Genomic DNA, 20,902 nt, shown 5'->3' on the forward strand with positions numbered 1-20,902 from the left:
CATACTTGTATTTTGGTTTCTACTACAATAGAACATGTTTACATGTTTTAATGTTTGTAAGTGGTTCTGGGTCTTCTGCATCTGTGCTCTCGGCATCTCTGTCATTGCAGCAGGGGAATGACTGTAGCAACACTTTCTAGTGTATACTGTATAGTATAGTTGTGACATCACAACCGTACGTAAGTCCTGACGGCAGGAGAAACACAGTTTCTGAATACGGGCTGTGAGTATTTTTTGTGGATTGAGCAGTATAATACTTTCACAGTATTTATATAGCACCTCGACCTGCTTTATAATAAAATAAAACTCACTTTTTATAATACGGGACCTTTAATCCGTCTGAATTCTTCACTAAACCATCAAATAAAAGAATAAAAAAGTATAATAAATAAAGCATTCTTTGTAACATGGTTTAAGTATATATTAATTATCCATGGATCAGCCTGTACTATTAAGTTGAACTGTCCTCTACCAGTTTTCTGTCCAGCAGGAGGAGACAGAGTCTGAGGATCAGATATCAGAGCTGCTGCAAGGCCTGTGGGAGGTGGACTCCCCCAGTGTTTGCATCTACATGGTTGATTTTACATGATTATTCTTCGACCCATACGTTTCGGTACAAACTCTTCTAATGAAATGATCTGCTGAGGTTTGAATGATGGACAACTCTGCAGTGAAACAATAATCAGTAAACTGGAAGTAATGTTAACAACGTCAGTGTGAATGCTTCACTCTTGCTCAGCAGAACAATATAAAGTGAATCACAGTGGAAATTCAACAAATAAATATTTGGTAATTCTTTCACATTATCCGCCGCTAGGTCAATAAAGGTCCATGTTTTCTGCAGTCTGGCAGTTTTAAGTTGCCACCATGGTGTCAGCCCTGGTGGCCATGTCCCTTCCGAGGCGAGCTGTGGGGGTTACTGCTGTGGCCTTTTGCAGTTGCCACTCCCTTCAGAGGTTGATGAATTGATTGTGGGGCTGCTGCCAGTGTGTCTGTGCCCTGGGCGAAGGCGTCCCGGTTACGGGTGGGAATCCCAGCTATGGCATCCGCCCTGGGGCTACTATTGTGGCTGTCCTGCAGGGGGCCCTGGGGGCTGGTGGCCCCGGGAGCAGCTCTGACCCACATACTGCTGTCACACCCCTGGAGACACAGCGGCAGTCTCCCCTACATGGACCTCTGATTGGCCCAGACAAAATGACTCTCTGTGGAGCGTTGCAATTCCACAGGGAAACTACCTGATTGTGCCAAACTTCTCTTGATGGCAGCAGTTAGGAAAGGCCAAAATAGAAAGACGACAAGATCCACGTCCTTTCCACCTATTTGACCTGCTCTCTCTCTCTCAGCCTGTGTCCATTTTCAATAATCAAGCTTGTAATATGTGCTGTTAATTAATCTGGCTTTAGTCTTGGCAACTGGTACAATGAACATTTGCTGAATTAAAAATAATCCTGAAGTCAGAAGTTGATTCAATAATTCATTTTAAGTCAATAGAATTGGGGTTTTCAACAAGGGAGGGGTGGATGCAATTGTAAGAATGTTTAACTAGATAATATAACTCTTGTGGGAAAACCATATAAGACACAAAGTATTATTTAATGAGAGCATTTTTCTATAGAGGGGATCTTTAAATTGTGTTTGATGAACAGTGGAGGAAAAGGCTGAGATCTAGACAGGGCTAACAAGCACAATCTTATAAAGTCTCCACTGAGGAGCTGAATCAAGTGTGTATGACAACAAGAAAAGAAACAAGTACAGCAAAGCAAGTGTGTTTTGGTCTTTTTATTGATTGCTCGACATAGGCCAGGAATCATTAAATCATTCAACACTTCTGCACCAGTTTGTGTTGCTTTTGTTTCCTCCGCTTGATAATATTCCATTAAATGAATCTGTTTTCAGTTTATTCATTTTTTTAATAAACTGTATCAGTTGGAATGTTCTGCAGCCTTGTTTTCCCACACTTTTCAAGTTAAAATATGCCAATAAAGAAGGATGTTTAGCCACAACAGTACTGTGAGTGCATCAGTGTTACAGATCTTAGGTGAGATACCTACTTGAATGCAGGACATTCTTAAATACAAACCTGTTATCAAAGAGAAGTTAACCACTGGCAACATAAGGCCACAAAAAACAATTTTCACACCAAACCGAACGTAATAGAGGGCACATCACACACACAAGCTGCTTTCAGTTATACAGTAAATATCTGCCAACACACTGACCCCAATATCTACAGGTGTATCAACAACACTTTCAGTTTGAACGCAAATACCATGGTATATTTTTTTGTTACATAAACATATATACAGTTGCGCCAACATAGAAAAGCATGCTTTTGCATATTAGAAGGTTGTTCGGTAAACTTTACACTAAATCCATAACATTTATCAGTACAGCATTGTTCAACCAGCAGCAGTAATTTAGACTAACAAACATAGTCTGAGAAAACAGGCTATTATAATTCACTTTTTATTACAGATCTTGTACACTATTAACATGCCTTATGATGCAGTATCATCCTCAAATCTTTCGAATATGTGACACTCAAAAAGACAACTGTCGGATCTAGTTAGCAAATGAAGAAAAAAACCCACTTAAATCAACACTCGCCTTTTGGTCAAAAAAAGAAATAAATACTCCATTCAAAAATACAAGAAAAACATTTTGTACAACAATAATGCATCTAGTAATTTTGTGTAACATAATACACAGAAATACACAGGAAACACATATGATGTCAAGCCTATTAGGGATGAATAAATCAGGATGACACACAATGTGAGTTCCTTTGAGGGATATAATGCAGCTGCTCGCAAGTGACTTAAAAAATAAACATTTGAAAACCATGATAGCTCTCTGATATTGCCAATCTCATAATCTGCTGCATCACTCTCCACAGGCCCATAGCAGCATTTTTTTCCTAAGCCAGAGCTGGTACAGTGTGCCTGTTCTGTCATCTGTATCAGTTCAGCTATCACACCTCGCTGACACCAGACAAATTGTTTTAACCCTTATTGAGAACAAATCTGTATTTACAGCAGCAGCCTGCAGTAGTTCACAGCTCTTACAAAGCCCACATGCCAGCACTGGGATCTTCTCCATCTCCATGCAGATCGGGAAGCGGAAATACACAATGAGACCAGGGCTTCTTTTTTTTCACCAGCTGCCTTAGCAGTAAATGCACATTGCAATAAAGGGAAAGAAACCATATGATGCACTTTGAAAATAAAAACCAATAAATAAACTTGTGAATAAATAAATAAATAAATAGATAAATACATGTTGACAAAAATAGACTATCTAGTACGTTGTCAGGTTTTGTCTACTTCAATGAATTAAATCCAAATAAAAATAAATACATTTGCATAAAATCTAAAATAAGTTTTGTTATTTTTTTTAAGACAAGATGAGTTTTGAAGCACATCATTTAGTGGTAAAATATAAATATGGACCGACAACTTTACATTTATCTGAGCCTGTACGTATATAATGTTTTTAAACAGTTTGATATTATTCTGAGATAGTAGTAGAACTTCCACTATACTATTACGACATTCTTGATAATTTTATTAAATTTTAAGTATCTGAGGGAAGGTTGCTCTGCCATCACAAGTCTACATCGTCAAGTTTTCTGAACAAATTAAACGGTGAAAGAAACTGCAATGTATTATTACTATTATCATTACTATTATTTCCCAATATTAATGTATTCAACATGGACAATGTAAGGAATTTAGGTCAATTTCAACACCATTGGTTTGTAAATATTTAAAAAATGCTCATGGCAGATCCAAACAAATTAAATTAATCAAAAAAAGAAATGAAACATGTATTTTTGGGGGGAGAAAGCCATTGAGAGTCACCCCCTGGGAGCTTTTCAGCACTGCCTCTCCATGTAAACACAATGGATCCACTATAACCACTACCTGGAGCTGGCACCCAGGCTCTTCCCCACTCTACTGACAGGACTCTTCACTTTTTATTCTTCAGCTGATTGGCCAGCCAGTCCAGGCCCTCGTATAGACCGTCACCACTGGTGGCACAGGTGGCCTGAATGTACCAGTTGCGGTGGCGTAGGGAGTGCAGGCCCAGCTTGTCTGTGATCTCTGCAGCATTCATGGCATTGGGCAGGTCCTGCACAAAATCATATCAGTCAACCCGGGAGGCCTTAACTGGTGCAAAAGTTCAGAAAGAATGGAATATAAAGGACGAGACACAAGGACGTCTATACCTGTTTGTTGGCAAAGACCAGAAGAACAGCATCCCGCAGCTCGTCTTCAGCCAGCATCCTCATCAGCTCCTCCCGAGCTTCATTCACCCGCTCACGGTCATTGCTATCCACTACGAAGATCAAACCTGCAGGGAGAGATGAGTGTCTTTTTAAGAGTTAAAGGTCCCGTGGAATGTTTTACATGTTTTTGTTTTTTTTATTAACGTTTTGCGCGCTCCGAGTCCCTGGCCTCTCTTCAGCTCGCCCACAGCCAACAGTAATGGCTAAATGGAGTCCGCTAACGTCAACAACGTTATACATTCTGCAGCGGCGGATTGGCGATGGACCTGTCTGTAATGTCAGCTACTACTTTGCTACCCCTGGTGCTGGGGTTTACGTTGGCTGCCGGCCGCTGCAGATTGTGCGCAGCAGGCGCACAGTATGTGTGGAGGTAAACAAAACCTATTTTCCCCGGTGCTGATAAAAATGGCATGTGAAATATATTGTGCTTTTAGCTTGCTAATGTTAGTTGATGTTAGCTTGCTTGCTAATATGGCCGAATCACTAATCGCTAATTCCTCCAGACTCCCAGGGCTGTTCTTATGCTTGCTATGAAGCAAGCAACGCCAGATCCATGCAGCAAGCTTGTTCACTTAGGTTAGCTTGCTTGCTACTATTAGCTCCATAGACCATAGCTGGCTGTGGCTCTGCTGCGTGGTATGGATCTGCTGTTGGTTGCATCGTGGCGCTGGCTGATGGAGTGATTTGCAAACAGCAAGCTAGTGTTATTGTAAATATCATTGCAATTCATTTTACAGCATTATATCAACATGTTGCTGGTCAATTATGTTCAGTTTCACTTTTTTGGCAGGTACTCCTTCACGGCTATGGAGTGTGTGAGCCCGCGGGTGTGAGCAACAGGATGCTGACTGCAGTTCACTAACAGCCATTGTTGTTGTTGCTAATAACAAGGTCTGAAAGTTACACAGAGCACCTTTAAACTAAACTAAACTAAAACATCAGCTCTACTATCCCAGAATCACTTTCATCCCACGCTTAACAATATGCTGACATGCTATTGTTAAAAAAACATTGCTAAACCAAGTTTATTCAGTGCAGAGGCTTTCAACATGACTAAGACGTTAATAATTTGAAACAGTTGGAGGCTGTATGCAAATGACCTCATCTATAACGTTAGTCAGATATGCCCTCAGGTGCTGGGGCTAGCGTGTGTTGCAGGATCTGCCACAGGACTGAGCGACCCTGTTAACTCTAACATGGCTGACTAGTGTGTCATCTAAGAGGCTGCTGGTTTAGCTTACCCTGGGTGTTTTGGAAATAGTGCCTCCACAGTGGACGGATCTTGTCCTGGCCACCCACGTCCCACACGGTGAAGCTGATGTTCTTGTATTCCACCGTCTCTACATTGAAACCTGAATGAAAAACAAATCAAAATGAGTTACACAAGCTGGATAAACTCAGTGACAGGTGTTTTTACAATGGATCCTTTCCTCACACACCAATTGTAGGGATGGTGGTAACAATCTCCCCTAGCTTCAGCTTGTAGAGGATGGTGGTTTTCCCAGCAGCATCTAGACCCACCATGAGGATCCTCATCTCCTTCTTGCCTATCAGGCTCTTCAAAAGGTTACCAAAGATGTTCCCCATGATGATGGTTGCTCTCACCTCGACTGCAACAGAACTGTTACACAGGGAACCGAAGAGATCACTTTTCATATATAGCAACAAAGCAGCCAAAACAAACCCTTTAACCACATTTAGAAAGTAAAAAAACCACACAAAGAAATCATGCGGTGTGACGCAGTAGCTCTTCAAAAGCAACTCTCAACATTATCACCTCGTTAGGGCTTGAGGCCACCTCAGAGGCAAAGCCAGTAAAAGCAGACTTCACACCTCGGCAGGCGGCTGACCTGACTTAAAGGCTGTTGCTTTACGCTTTGACAGTTCGTAGGGGAAGGTGGCCGCCATACCGGATTTCTGTAATGTGGATCAGCTTTCATGTGGTGCAGAGTAACCATCTTTTATGCTGTTTGTTGGCAAATGAAAAAGCGCCAGGCGGCTTAACAATCAATTCATATTACATTAAATGACATATAACCTCAGTTTGTGAGATTGGGCTATTGTTTCAAAGGGTAACTACACTCATTTTCAAAATTTTCGATAACACTACAAAAAAATAAAGCTCATTTGGGTATTTAAAATAAAATTGAAGAAAAAATTGTGGGTCCATACAATCAGCTGTCATTCACTGTCTACAGAGCAGCCCCAGACTTACTTTATACTTAAACCTAAAGCCTATACACACAGATTTTATGGTGCATACAATACTAAGATATTACAAAGAGCATTATTAACATACTCATATATTTTTAAATCATATGTTAATGTTAAACGTACATTTGGAAGGCACATGTATCTGTGCATGGCTCCCTTGCCTATAAACCAGTAGGCCTCTAATCAAGGTTGTGTAAATGTATGTATCTATTTGTTTTATGTATATCGTTTTGCTAATAATACGTTGCATTCATGTTAATGTATATTTTAAGAAATATTTTTTGAAAAAAAAAAAAAAACTTTGGCAAGATTATCAAACAATTTGGCGGACCCCCTTCAGTAGCTCCGAGGCCCCCCCTGGGGGTCCCGGACCCCCTGTTGAAGATCTCTGTTCTAGAAAGACTACATATTTTTATGATGCTTTTGTAACTGATGCGATCACTGACTTGATCCATTCATTTATATCAAATGCTATAGCTGCTAGCACAGCCTGTTACAGCTGCAGCGGCCGCATATCCATGTACATCTGTCATAGCGGGGGGGAAGACGGCTGATGCTGCAGTCCAAGCAGGCGATGAATTTGAATGAGCCAAATGTGCGAATTTAAAGCGTGAGACGATACATTATTCGAGCGTAGTCACGATAGCGACAATATTATCTAATTATCGTCATCATTATTGAAAAAAATGACCATTCTCGGGGTCAGATTGTGTGCTGTAATCCCCCTTAGTACAGTCACGACAAGCGCACCAGTCGGCCTGATGTCGTCGAATAACGGCCGTTCATTTACCAAGAAGCGTCATGACAAGGCGTTAAAACAGTGACACATATACGCTGCGGTCGCCTTTATTACTTGTTATACATCTTTTAACATTTTTCACTATTTTGCATCTCATTCACACTTACCCGTGAACGGCAGGCAGGCTACCAGCTGGATTCAGGCAGAGGACTGGATGAAAGTCTCGCGATGAGCCGTGGTTGTGAAACTGTGTATGTCTGTGTGTATTCTCGCGATAGTTGGGTTGTCAAGAACAGCACCTCTCACGTTTGCCATCACCCGATGACTTTTAAAGCCAGGAGCTTTTCTAGAGGGCAACTGTAGTTGAATAGTCTCTTTATAATACATGAATAAGTGTTTGTAACATCAGCATCGACCCAGTTAATATCCATAGTCCCTACAAAACCACTACAAAGCAACCTGTAACATTAATATTTCCATTTTTATTCCAGGACCCCTGCACACTGCACCATTGTCATTATGTTTACAACTTCATTGTCCTGTGTTTTTATATATACATATATTTCAATCTGTACACAGTAGTCAAATGTTTGTTTACCTTTTGTCCATTTTGTTATCCTTGTTTTTAGCTGTATGTCTATTTCTATATCTATGTCTGTATATTGAGATTGACTAAAATAAGTACCTTGTATGTGTTCACACTTACTTGGCAATTGAAGCTGATTCTGATTCTGGTTCTGGCCTGCTTAAGTTTTTTTTAAATGTATTTTTATTAGATCAAATAGTGTCCAGCTTTTATTCCCACACAATATGACCCAAACATGGCATGCGTTTAAATGTAATTTTTGTGCTGCAGACCAACAACTAAACCGATATAAAACCGAAATGTAACAGAGTGTCTGCAGGCAAACATGCTTAAATAATTAAAACAGGAATCATCTCAATGAATAAGTAAATGGCTGACTGTAATAGGATGCCAAGTGATACTTCCTGACAACAGCCCCTCTGTGTGTCACAGACAATGAGGTGACAGGAGGCAACAAAACATTGTCTGAATCAATATTATAGCAGGTTACTAACCTTGAGTACTGAATTTTGTATAGTTTCATGTATTTCAAAAGTTGATACTGTACATTTAGGGGGTTTTACAGGTGGCAACAGATATAGGAGTTAGGAAGGAACCTCCCTATTAACCATAAAAAACAACATCCCAGTGTAATTAAATGACATGCCCGAGACCGACTCCACAGCCACAGGTAAATCCAACATTTATTTCCCTCTTCCTCTTTGTTGTTTGCCAGTCAGTGGTTCAATGATAGATGTGTTTATCAACTCAGTGGTGAAGGCAGAGGAATAAAGAGGGGAGCAGATGTTTGCAGCTGCAGACCAGATTATGGGGTGGAGTGGATAGTGGGGGGAGACTGCTGGGTTTGTGTGTGGAGGGAGTATCGAGAGGGTTACAGGGGGGTTACGGAGGGCTTGGGTGGTGGCAGGAGAGGTGGGGTGGGGAGCTATGACTTAAAGGAGCCTTTCCTCTGAAGTGTCTGCCAGCGTGCACCCCAGCAAACACAATCACAAGTCTCGTTGGTTCTGCTAGCTGAACTAATGAGGGCCTGCACGTTGAGGGCAGGGGCTTTGATGTTCTTGGTAGCTGGCTCCTTGTGTTTTCTCTCTCCCGCTCACCCTTCTCTGCCTGTCCCACATCAAAAATGAACAGGGAGTTTAGAAGCAGATGTTTTGAGGCATGTATTTATACAGAGTACACTTTATTCAACCCCTTCTCCATACCCCCATTTATCCTTTGCTTCTGCATCTCCGCCGTACGTACAGCAGAGATCTATCTCCCTATCTTCATATCCAACTAAACACACTAAATCGCCTTACTTTATACATATAATCATCCTGTCAATCAAAGTGGGTAACTTTTATCTCTCCTAACTTCCTCTCTCTGCCTCCCTCTCTCTAATTTCAGCCCAGTCTGGTTGTCATTACTGGAAGGGGGGGGGGGCAGTCAATGTGTTGCTGCATGTGTCTATGTCTGCAGCGATGAGGGGGAGAATGGGAAAGAGAGAAAAAGAGTGCAGAGAGAGGGAAAGAGAGAGAGAGAGAGAGAGAGAGAGAGAGAGAGAGAGAGAGAGAGGCTGTCCACCAACCTCTGTCTCACACATGGGAGAAACAGTGACAGGAAATTCCCTTTCGCAGCAGCTCCAGGGTGAAATGATAAAGGAATGAAGAAATGCAAACCAGAAATCCATCCCATATCATTCCATACGAGTCGCTGTCTTCCTTTTATTTCCTCACTAAATACCAGACGAAGCAGTCGATTCAGCCACTGGCACTGACATTCCTCGGAACTTGAGGGATATTTACAGGAGTCAATACAAACAAAAATTAACTGGCATTAAATCCTTTATGGCAGACCGAGTACGGAGTTGGGATCATCTTTAGGAATGCTGCTATCGTAAATTCAGTCAGGTGTTGACATGAGAGTTTTGCTAAATCCGCAGTGTGACTAGAATGAAAGTGCAAATCACTAAGGTCACCAGGAGTTCTGTCTGACAGTTCATTATGTGCACACCAGCATGCATGTTTTTGATTGTGCATCAGTGCCAGCGTTCCTACATGTAAGTGTCTTTGTGCAAAAACGCATGCATGTGTTTATGTTTGTGTAGTCTGTCTCCCAGGTAACAGGGACACAGCGTCACACGTGGTTTTAGCGAGTCTCTTCCTTGGCTATGAACTCTGGACAGATGATCCCCTCAAATGCTCACACAGCAAAGACTGGTATAATCACCCCCACTCTCTACTCTCTTGATGCTTCTCTCCAGTAATAAAAGTCATACTTTAAGGAAACAATATCCTGCAGCCATAAAAAGTCCTTCTCTCAGCATGAAGTGGCCATAAAAAAGGCTCTCACCTCCCAAATCTGTAGTGCGTAGAACTTGCCCCCATCGCCCCACAGCAACAGACACACACATACACACACACATACACACACTCACACATACACACACACACACACACACACACACACACACACACACACACACACACACACACACACACACACACACACACACACACACACACACACACACACACACACACACACACACAACCTTCGGCATCAGCTCTAAAGCAGGTCCATCTCTCACTTTGACATGTACTACATATGGGAGGAATCTGAGGAGTGCTCGGACTCCTGAAGAGGACAAAAGCAAGCACAGAATAACAAGAGCTCAGTTGTGATTTCATAGGAAGTGACACACGTCACCTCACAGTTATATTCATGAAAAACATGACCACTAGCGAGGATTTTCATGAAATAATTACAATTGTTACAATGGTTTAAATAAATCAAAATGATTAGTTGTCCAGCCTAAGGAATTGTAGGGTTGAAATTGTCTCCAAAACTTTCCCATCTTGAGTTTTACAATTATACAAACTTTGATGAGATTATTCTCTCCTGTTGCTTCTAGCAGATCTATCAGCAATATTTTGTAAATGACCCCCAAGTAAGTACTGTTGCTCTGCCTGAGTCACAGGTGCAAAATATACGAATGGAGTAAATGTCTTGGAGATCATCAGAAGAGCCCAATTAGGCGTAAGATACATTGCGAAGACACTTTGTTGTCTAATGGCACCGTTTCACCATCCTGGGCCACTCGGCCAGCACGTCTGTCAGTAACTATAACCAGAAAGACAGGTTACAACACAATAATAATATTAATAACAACACATTTACAAATATACAAGTACACGTTCAAATACACAGCTACTGTACAATGAGATAATTCCACTTGTAGACATTAAAATAGAAATGCTTCTCTGCTGTTGCTCTTTGTTTTGTGGGATAGAAAAGACCGAGTATAGGCTGTTTTCATGGCTCAGAGGGCAGCGTCTAAACAGACCATGGCAAGACAAATGACATGAGTCACCTCTTCAATCTCTGACTTGGCATTTTGAGAATAACAACGGCTACAAAGAGAAAATAGATCCCAGATGATGGACTTAAAAAAAAGAAAAGTGGGGGCGGGAGATAAACAGATTGGGTGAGTTACACAAGGAGTTACACAAACGCTCGAACAAAAGGAGTGGCTCCTGAGTTCTTGAGTCCTGGATGGGTAAATGCAGCTTGGACTGGGAGAACTGGGATCTACTTGCACACGTTGACCCACTCTGTGAGACGACACTCCTCGCAGAGCACGTAGCAACACCAGTGGAACCTGCAATTGCAGCGCTCGCTGCGTGTCTGTTTCAGGATGTTGTGACCACGGCCGCAGCACAGCGAGCCACAGCTGTCTGTGCTGTAGCTGGTTTTGTTGCAGATGCGTCCCTGTGTACCCGGAGAGTCTACGGTCACGTCGCGCTCACAGAAATCAGGAGACTTCTCAAAGTACACCAGCTCTCTGGACATGGTTCGACGGCGGCCTCCATTTAGTCCCCCTGTGCTCCTGCTGGCACTGTTACCTGTTCGAGGGTTGAACACCCCGTTGTTCTTGTTCTGGGAGTTGACAAAGATGGCTGACAGGAACTTTTCCTTTAGTAGAGAACCCACGAGCCGGAACTCTGGAGACACGTGCCAGCAGGTCTTAAACTGACAGCTCCCTGATGTGCCGTGGCATTTGCACTTCCTCTTCATGTTGTCAGTCACTATCTGTGCAGAGAAAGATAAATGATGTAACAAATCAGAAATGGAAAGATGACCCTGGTGAGGATATATGCCAGTTAGGAATGAGCCATTAAGAACACAGTGGCTAAGCACATTACTCACCTGTCGTCCAACCCGGTTGTTATGTATCCTCATGCGAGCATGGATGTCTCTTGGAGACCCGCGGGAGTCGAGCCAGTCCCTGGAAAAACGGTCCCCAAAGCGGACGTCGTGACTGCAGCCCCCCCACTCCCAAGTCTCCTGCATGGAGCTCAACTCATCTGGTAGAGGCTTGAGCAGGGTGGAGGGATGGGTGGAGCGCAGGTTAGCGGGCAGGTCGCCGCGGTGACCGTTTAGCTCTGAGGGTAATGGCCGTGTCATGCCAAGGCCTACTCCACCCTTCTGCAGGGTCTGCAGCTGCAGCTGTGTCAGTTTCAGCCGGATCTTGTCATCGTCCTGGCGACGCTTGGCCTCACAGCCACAGCCCCGCAGCTTGCCCATGCTGCAGGCCGAGGCCACAGAGTGAGCCACACCCGCTGCCAACAAGGCCAAAGAAAAGGCACTCTCGCGAAAACCTGGGAGTGGGAGATTCACACTCAAAGAGTTGAAAATGATAAACAGCCCTGCATCTGTGTGCAGAACAGTCTCTACCCCCCCCCCCCCAATAAACCCAGGACACATTTCGACTAGCTTGCCTCAGGCTCTCACCCCTGTTGAGGATGGTGTTGTGGTGGGGAAGCTTGCCAAGGCCCTCCAGTGAGGAGCAGTTCCAGCGCTGGTCCCGGAGCTGGTGCTGGCATTCGTGGATGGCCACCTGGATGCCCTGCAGGGCGGAGGCCGTCACATCAGGGCTCCGCACACACATCCGCATCTGACGTTTACTGAGGCCTGCCAGCTTCAGGCAAACTGAGTTAGGGGTTAGCACTGGATCTCCTGCCACCTTCAGGCTGATGATATCATTACACAGCACCCTGCAGAGAGAGAGAAAAAGAGAGGGAGGGAGAAGGAGAGAGAAAGAGAGAGTGGGGGTGGGGGGTGGGGGTTTCATCAGTGCTGGTCAGGAGATCATTAGTCAAATACAGAGAACTATGTGGCCATGGAAAGATGTTTTGGAAACTTAAGAAAATCAGGAAAATGTAAAATACAAAGATGGATATACTACAAAACAATGTATGGAATCTCTAAGATATTTGCTGAATACACTCAGCAATAAAATATGTCAATCAACTGCATAAGTATTTACTACAGAGTTTCTACAGATGTTACTTAAAGCAGGGGACAAACATAATTCTTAACAGATCATACAGCTGTGAAGCCCCAAAAGGGTAGAGTTACTTACTTAATACATCTTGTGGAGAAATAACACTAGTGAGATTAATATTAGATTCTTTATGGCATAACTCAAAATTATCTAGTAACTAAAAATGTATTTAAATGTTTGAATATTACACAAAATCAGCACGTGAAATCAGAGGCAGATGTTTCACTTTTTAACTAAATATGTTAAATATCCGTTTATATCACACAGTCATACACAGCAACTTCCCTCTACTAGCCGGATTCCATGTAGCAAGAACCCGGTTAAACATCAACTCTCCTGACGCTCTCAAGTGCACTCACGTTAATGCAGGTGACATAAGTGCTGCTGCCAAAATCAGGAATTGGTCCCAGCGGAGTTTTTTTGATAGCTCCATTTTGTTAACCGTCTTTCGCGACGTGACATTAAAACACTGGTGATAAAGTCCTGTACTGGAATGAGAATCTAAAAAAAAAGCAAAGAAGAGTGGAGTATTATCGATGCACCGCCAAACGAGCGAAGAGTGAAGACGGAGAGAACAGAGGAGCTCAGGGGCGAGAGTAAACGGGAGGGGGGTGGATAGGGGGAGAGGGGAGGAGATGCCTCCACAGGCGACTGTTTGCAAAAAAATATTGGCCAACGTGAAAGTTGGATCACCAGTTGATTATTTTATCATTGGCGAGAGTGATCATTCGCCCGAGCGTAAAATGACGTCTCCAAACTTTTACGCACAAGCACCACTTTCCGAGCCGTGCGCACAATGGTCTCAGGTTTTGGTAGGTAATCTAAATATACTGGCTCATACAAACATATTTAATAGGGTATAGAAATATGAATGTATTGAGACTTTATTTTCTATTTGTGGCTCGATGGATAATGCAATATAGACTTCCATTTTTTGGAGAGAAAGAACAAAGAAACGCTCAGTAAAATGAAATAATATAGTCAAAGAAGATTTTTGTTCATAAAAGCGGTAAGTTAAATGATGAATGGGGGGAGGGGAGAGCTGCTGGTTCCACTGTACGACAGGGAGGCAGCAGCAGGCAAGCGGCTCCGCTCACAGACCCTCCAACAATACTGTTTCTAGTCATGTGGTCCCCCCCCTTCCTCCCACTGCCATCGGAGCGGCTGTTCCTCATTGTTGTGTTTGAAACAACTTCACTTTGTCACCCCTAAGTCTTTATTTCAGAGTATAAAATGATATACATAAATTACGGAAGTGACAGGTCTGATTTCTTCAAGTGATTATTTGTCACATTATGGCGTCACATGGCCCCGGTAAAAGCAAATGGGAACACTTATGGATTCATTAAAATGGGTATGTAATATGTTGAAGGAAATAGTCTGCATCTTATGCACATTGAAGACTACTAAACAGCATCTCAATTATCTATTCAAATCCATGCTCAGTAATGCCTATGAAATCACATACTCTGGCCTTCTGCTAGGGCTTGGTTAGAGTGCTGTGGTAGCTTGACTTCGAATCAATCACCATATTGATCCCGGTCAATGACTCATACATTGAGACTGCTATTTATCTCACAAACTAAAAAAAATGTTTTCTTTTAACAATAATTGACACTGTTGTTGGTATCGAGAAGGTGCATGGGATACTTTCATAAAATTAAGTTAAAACCCCCCTCGAACACGGTTCGCGTAGTGACACCAATTCATCTAATCTCCTTCCATTCCCTAAGCTGCAGCAATGAAAAGTGCATTAGCATTCTGCCTTGGCGTGTATATCTAAGTGGCTTAAAAAGTGATTTGAAGTTGATTTGTATATAAAAGGCCCCCTTTATCCGGATTGAAGCTCTAATCTGCTCGGTGTCGCATGACTGCTCCAGGAAACTCGTTTGAGCACCTTCATATAAGGCTGGAGTATAAACGTAGGATGGCTATCATTAAATCCTTCTTTTTTTAACAAAAGCCCACTTCCTTTTACTGTCATCTGACAGAGAGAGCGAGAGCAAGAGAGAGAGAGAGAGAGAGAGAGAGAGAGAGAGAGAGAGAGAGAGAGAGAGAGAGAGAGAGAGAGATTATTTAAGCTACAGTCGCTGGGACTAATGTGGAACATGCAAATTAGCAGATAAATGTCACATAATGAAACATTCACTCATGGACCAACATGGAGAAGTTTGGGGACATTGAAGCCTGCTCCTAGTCTGGGGTTAGATGGAGATGCCGCAAAGTGGCTCAAGCTGTGATTACACTGGGCTACATGTGCGTCGAGGGAGGTCTGCAGGCCAGATGTTTGGATGGTTTTTATTCTTACTCGTCCCCCTCTTTTCTGGGTTCATCATACATCAAACTTCTTATTGGAGACAGCATTTCATCTCTTCCGCACTCGTTTTTTTTTCTTTAAAGTAGCCCTGCAGGCGGTGTGAGTTATATGACAACTATAAGATCTTATTATTGCGTCTGTTCGATGCAAATCTCGTTGTGCGTGTGCACGCGAATCTTGGGCAATAAAGACTGGCGATAATAGTTTTGTTTATTGGGCCTAAACTATCTTAGTAAAGATGTTCAGAGACACCGACAAAAGGTTTTAATAAACGGTGTAACAATAAAGAATCGTGTTTTTTTTGTAAAGGTGATTAAAAAGGAAACGAAATGAACAGAAATGTCCTTAGTCACACTGCACGTTTTGAGAGCGCATTTGGAGAAAGGAGGAGGAGATGCGGTTAGGGAGTAGGCTAATCCAACCACCGGGTAAAAAGGGCAGTTTTAGATGGCTCATATTCCGCTGTAACTGTATTGCACCGTGAGACCAGCTTTGAGCAGCGGCGGAGCACCAAACCGGACGCACCCACAGCATCTGTACCAACACATCACTGCTTCAGGGGCACTTCTCCTTTCTGCAACACTGGATGTGGAAGCAAGCGCGCAGCCAGTGGGAAAATACTCAGAGCCGCACACATTTACAGGGGAATCGATTATGTGATGACCGTGAGATTCCACAAGTAATATGCGCAACTCTGTGGATTGCCCTATTTTTTTTTCTTTTCCTTTCTCCTTTCTGCCCAGTTGTGTTTCCTTATTCATTGTGCGCCCTATGAAGAGCATTAACTATCCCTCCCTCCAATCCTATTGAAAAGGCTCCGAAAAAAAACAGAGGGAGATGAGAGCAGCAAATCCCTTTTTTATTCCCCTCGTAGCGCTCAATAAGAGAAGAATGTGTTGCCTATCAGTCACCGAGGGGATCAAGTCTTCGGGACTGTCCCACGCGTTCAATGCGCCGTGCAGAGCATCACTGAGAGAGACAGAGTGAAGAGGACTGCAGCAGCAGTAGCATCCTGCCTGGACACCACATCATTTAGCAACCTGTCTCCACTCAACATCCATTTGAGTCAATTAGGGCTGTCTGCTTCTCGCACCTTTCAAGTCCACTCACCGGACTGTGGCGCGGTGAGTATCCCTGCAGCATTTTTTAAGCATAATTAATTAATGATGAAATATATTATCTCATGAAATGTGTTGTAAGCGACCGCAACGTAGGAAAAAAAAAATGCAATGCCAGACTTATGTTTGTTTTTAGGCTGATTTTATTAGTATTTTCAATTTGTTATAAAATGTACATATTTGAATAGGAGTGTTCATAACACCTGTCAAGAATTTTTGGAACAAAACTAGAATTTTGTCTGAGTATATTCCATTTGACATTTTCCTCCTCATATTTGACCTGAAGACACGATGAGGAGTCTGGCGCTGCTGTTAGGGGTGAAAGCCGCCTGCATCCTGCTGGTGTCTTCGCTATCAGGCACAGGGGCCGTCAACAACAGCGGTCGGTGGTGGTGAGTTCGCCAGATACTGTATATTCATTGAGCATTGGGAAGAGCCTGCGCTACCACGTGAACGGTGTTTTTATTGGGCTGCCACAATCCATGCTGCATGCTCGAAATAATGTGTTAGTTTTGGCACCGTGCACAACTCCTGTTCGGCCTTCGAAAAAAAGAGCACACGCATGTTATTAAAGTTTGTGGGACTTTTTAAATTGTAATTTATTTTCCGTGAAATTAGCTGCAGCAGACTAACAGTAAACGAATTACATTTGCAATAATTACAGGTTTACCTTTTATTTGCGGTTGATTTAATTTACTTTCTCCCCCCCCCCCCATCTGTCTCGTTGCTTCCTGTCATTTGGACATTGCGGTTTGAACACGAGACAACATTTTCAGTCCAATGTGGGATAAATTAAATATGGATTTATTTCATAGCTGAAAGGAATCACATACCTACGAGGTCGTATCCACGTGTTGACAGCGACCTACGATATTCTGTTACAGAAAGCAAAAAATAAAATTGGCCTGGGGATATGCAGGATTGCGTCAGTGGGAATATTGTCTTGCTTTTGTTTAAACATCTATAAACTGTGGGTTGGGTTTGTTGAGGTAATGATTTAACGACAGATTTTGTCATGTATGCGGCGTCATGAGATGGACAGTATTTGCGCACAACGTCAGGCGTTTTGAAATATTTAAAAATGTCAGCTGAAATCCAAGAAAACATCTGGGAGGTGGGAAAAAGACACTGCGGAGTTGTTGGAATGAAGAAAAACATCCAAAAAGACGACATTATTATTAATGTTCCCAGGCCTCACCACACAACTGTCTGGGTCAGCCCTCTAACAGGCCAAGGCTGGCCCGCTTTTCCGGATGATAGGCTAACGCAGCCACACTCTGTAGGCCTACATGTGAATCAAAAATGCTGACAGAAATCTCACAGAAATTGCCAGCAGATAAAGTGGAAAATTGTACAGCCTGTGTACTGAAACACTTAAACTAGAACTGTTCTGAAACGTGATCACCAAAATGAGTGCATTAAGCCATGTTCAGTGAGCTGAAGTGTGTGTAGAAATGGTAAAGCCAGGTTCCACAATTGGCCACAGATATAAAGCCAAATACCAGAATATTTTCTGATATCATGTGGCAGAGGGCCAATATATATTGTGTTATTATTATATTTTTTTAAAAAGCAGAATGGTTTTTAGAACTGTACATGCTACTCTTGACATTTATTTTTTTTTGTCAGAGAGCATTTTACATTTACAGAATACAAAGATACATGTCTGATATGCCCAATTTACAGGGTGGGCATAGGTGAGATTGGACATGAATCTTAAAGTGAAGCCCATTTTTCTTCAGCTTTTGGTTCATTACATTTGATACAAAAAACTAAACAAAAAAGAAATAGAGAATTATGTTTAACAGGAAGCAAACCAGCGAAAGCGGGATTTCCTGCGAGTGTGCCACTCCGCTATGACAGGGTATAACAGATGCTGCATATTTAGCATAAGAATATGGTTACAAGTTTTAACAACGAAACGGAAACATCATTGTATCTGGTTCAGATTGATGTGGTTTATAAACAGGCAAAAATATAGTTTTGTGATATTTTCTAAGCCAGAAACCTGCATTCTCAGAGACTCATCATCTTCTCATCATCTTGAAGCTGTGTCACTGTTGTACATAATGAAAGCTGTGTTTTTAAGGGCACAACACTTACAAGATGCCAAGACACACCAGTTTCAGAGTTAAGAGGGTCACAGAAGAAGCTAAATCCATAAACAGCCAGCTCCTTGACTCTGATTTCCCTTGTCCTTGTGTTGTGCCAGGGGTATTGTCAATGTGGCCTCCTCATCAAACCTCCTCACCAATTCCAAGAACGTGCAGTTGGTCTTGGACCCGAGCCTGGCCCTACTGAGTCGTCGCCAGCGGCGGCTGATTCGGCAGAATCCTGGCATCTTGCACGCCATTGCCGCTGGGCTGCACACTGCCATAAAGGAGTGCAAGTGGCAGTTCCGCAACCGCCGCTGGAACTGCCCGACCACCCACAGCCCAGCAGTTTTTGGGAAAATTGTCAATCGTGGTGAGTGTCTCTTGTCTTTCTCACCAGGCATTATTTAGACAATTTTGGCCAGAATGTAACGGAATCTCTTGTACACATTTAAAAGGCTTTGTCTCTCAACATTTTCCTGGAATTGGTTCTGATGGGAAGTTTTGATGTTGTTTCTTCAGGTTGCCGAGAGACAGCGTTTGTATTTGCCATAACCAGCGCAGGGGTGACCCACGCTGTGGCTCGCTCCTGCTCCGAAGGGGCCATTGAGTCGTGCACATGCGATTACCGCCGCAGAGGTCCTGGAGGGCCAGACTGGCACTGGGGGGGCTGCAGTGACAATGTAGATTTTGGCCGGATGTTCAGCCGTGAGTTTGTGGACTCCAGCGAGAGGGGCAGGGATCTGCGATACCTCACCAACCTACACAATAATGAGGCTGGCAGAATGGTTAGGATTTGATACTCAAACATGTCACAGTTGTATTTTTATGTCAGGATTCCGGCATCAGATGTATTTGTGATTTCATCAGTAGCCTTTGGTCTTCCTCTCTGCAGACTGTGTCATCAGAGATGCGTCAGGAGTGTAAGTGCCATGGTATGTCCGGCTCCTGCACTGTGCGCACCTGTTGGATGCGCCTGCCCAGCTTCCGCACAGTGGGGGACTTCCTTAAGGATCGGTTTGATGGTGCATCCAGAGTTGTTTATGCCAACAAGGGAAGCAACCGGGCCTCTCACCGAGCCGACCCACGACATCTGGAGCCTGAAAACCCAGCTCACAAACCCCCCTCTGCCATGGACCTGGTCTATTTTGAGAAATCACCAAACTTCTGCTCCTACAATGGCAAAACTGGCACTTTGGGAACTTCTGAGAGAACTTGCAACAGCTCTTCTCCAGGCCTGGACGGATGTGAGCTGCTCTGCTGTGGACGTGGGTTTAAGACACGGACTGAGAGTGTGACTGAACGTTGTCACTGCACCTTCCACTGGTGCTGTCATGTCAGCTGCTTGAACTGCACCAGTACACGGATGTTACACCAGTGTCTATGATAACAGGTTGACACCAAGTGAATGTTTAGGCATATATGAAAGGCAAAGAAGAACTTCTTAGCAAAACAGGTAGCTGGCTGAGAAAGCCACTATAGCACACAGGTGGTTTGAGATGTAAGGTAGAAGCTAGAAAAGCTTCAAGGCGGGTAAACTGAGACAGGGAACTCTCTGGCACAAAAAAATAATCAATGTTTCTGAAAGAGGGAGATGGAGAAAAGCACACATATATGAACAGGGTATTGAGGGAGTATATATGCTTGTCCTTGCCTTTGATGCTTAACAGTATTAAGAGGGTATTTAAACACTACAACCATCTGTGAACAATGGAAATCATCCAGATCCAGTGTTTACACTATGGATAAATAGAATGAGAACTAAAGGGACGAAATGATTGCTCTAACCAGGTACTACTAGAGCCTTCTTCCCTCCCACCGAGACTGGACACAATGTTTTACAGATGTTTCTGTGGCCAGAGAGCCACAAACATCGTTTATGCACTCATATACTAGTGAAGACCTCTAACAAGAGGGGAGTTATTTAAAAAAAAATCAGTGTTATGTTTTCTTTTGCAGAAGTTTGGCTTCCCTCACATGAAACTGTGTGAAATTTATCTCCAGGGATGGGCAGTCTGTTCCCAACTTGTGTACTTAGGCCCTGGATGTAGCCCAGCCACTCATAATTTCCTCATCACATTTGCCCTTTTTATTTAGATTTCTCTGGAATCGAATACACCTCAACCCTGATTTGCCACTCTGACTTACCACAGGATGGTCCTGATGTTACATGACTGGGGCCGGCGCTTGCCAAGGAAAATAGAAAACTGACTGAACAACT

The 20,902-nt window shown here is 43.1% G+C and overlaps 3 protein-coding genes across 3 annotated transcripts; 1 reads left to right on the forward strand and 2 right to left on the reverse strand.

Moving 5' to 3' along the window:
• Window positions 1-3,591: 3,591 nt before the first annotated feature.
• Window positions 3,592-7,432, reverse strand: arf3a (ADP-ribosylation factor 3a). The gene is made up of 5 exons (XM_083919795.1): window positions 7,409-7,432; window positions 5,728-5,909; window positions 5,530-5,640; window positions 4,229-4,353; window positions 3,592-4,131 (listed from the first exon to the last, which is right to left on the reverse strand). The coding sequence occupies exons 2-5, from the start codon at window positions 5,873-5,875 to the stop codon at window positions 3,970-3,972; spliced, it is 546 nt and encodes a 181-aa protein (XP_083775921.1). The 5' UTR covers window positions 5,876-5,909; window positions 7,409-7,432; the 3' UTR covers window positions 3,592-3,969.
• Window positions 7,433-10,605: 3,173 nt separating this feature from the next.
• wnt10b (wingless-type MMTV integration site family, member 10b) lies at window positions 10,606-13,586 on the reverse strand (the record flags this gene model as incomplete). Its single annotated transcript, XM_083919402.1, has 4 exons — window positions 10,606-11,898; window positions 12,016-12,467; window positions 12,601-12,863; window positions 13,513-13,586. The coding sequence occupies 4 exons, from the start codon at window positions 13,584-13,586 to the stop codon at window positions 11,398-11,400; spliced, it is 1,290 nt and encodes a 429-aa protein (XP_083775528.1). The 3' UTR covers window positions 10,606-11,397.
• A 2,925-nt stretch (window positions 13,587-16,511) lies between these two features.
• wnt1 (wingless-type MMTV integration site family, member 1) lies at window positions 16,512-20,300 on the forward strand. The gene is made up of 5 exons (XM_083919562.1): window positions 16,512-16,594; window positions 16,875-16,980; window positions 18,801-19,054; window positions 19,204-19,469; window positions 19,577-20,300. Exons 2-5 carry the CDS (start codon window positions 16,880-16,882, stop codon window positions 20,066-20,068), a joined length of 1,113 nt encoding a protein of 370 aa, XP_083775688.1. The 5' UTR covers window positions 16,512-16,594; window positions 16,875-16,879; the 3' UTR covers window positions 20,069-20,300.
• Window positions 20,301-20,902: the final 602 nt, after the last annotated feature.

The sequence above is a fragment of the Echiichthys vipera genome (assembly GCF_963691815.1).
Source record: "Echiichthys vipera genome assembly, chromosome: 9".
In the NCBI taxonomy this organism is placed as follows: Eukaryota; Metazoa; Chordata; class Actinopteri; order Perciformes; family Trachinidae; genus Echiichthys; species Echiichthys vipera.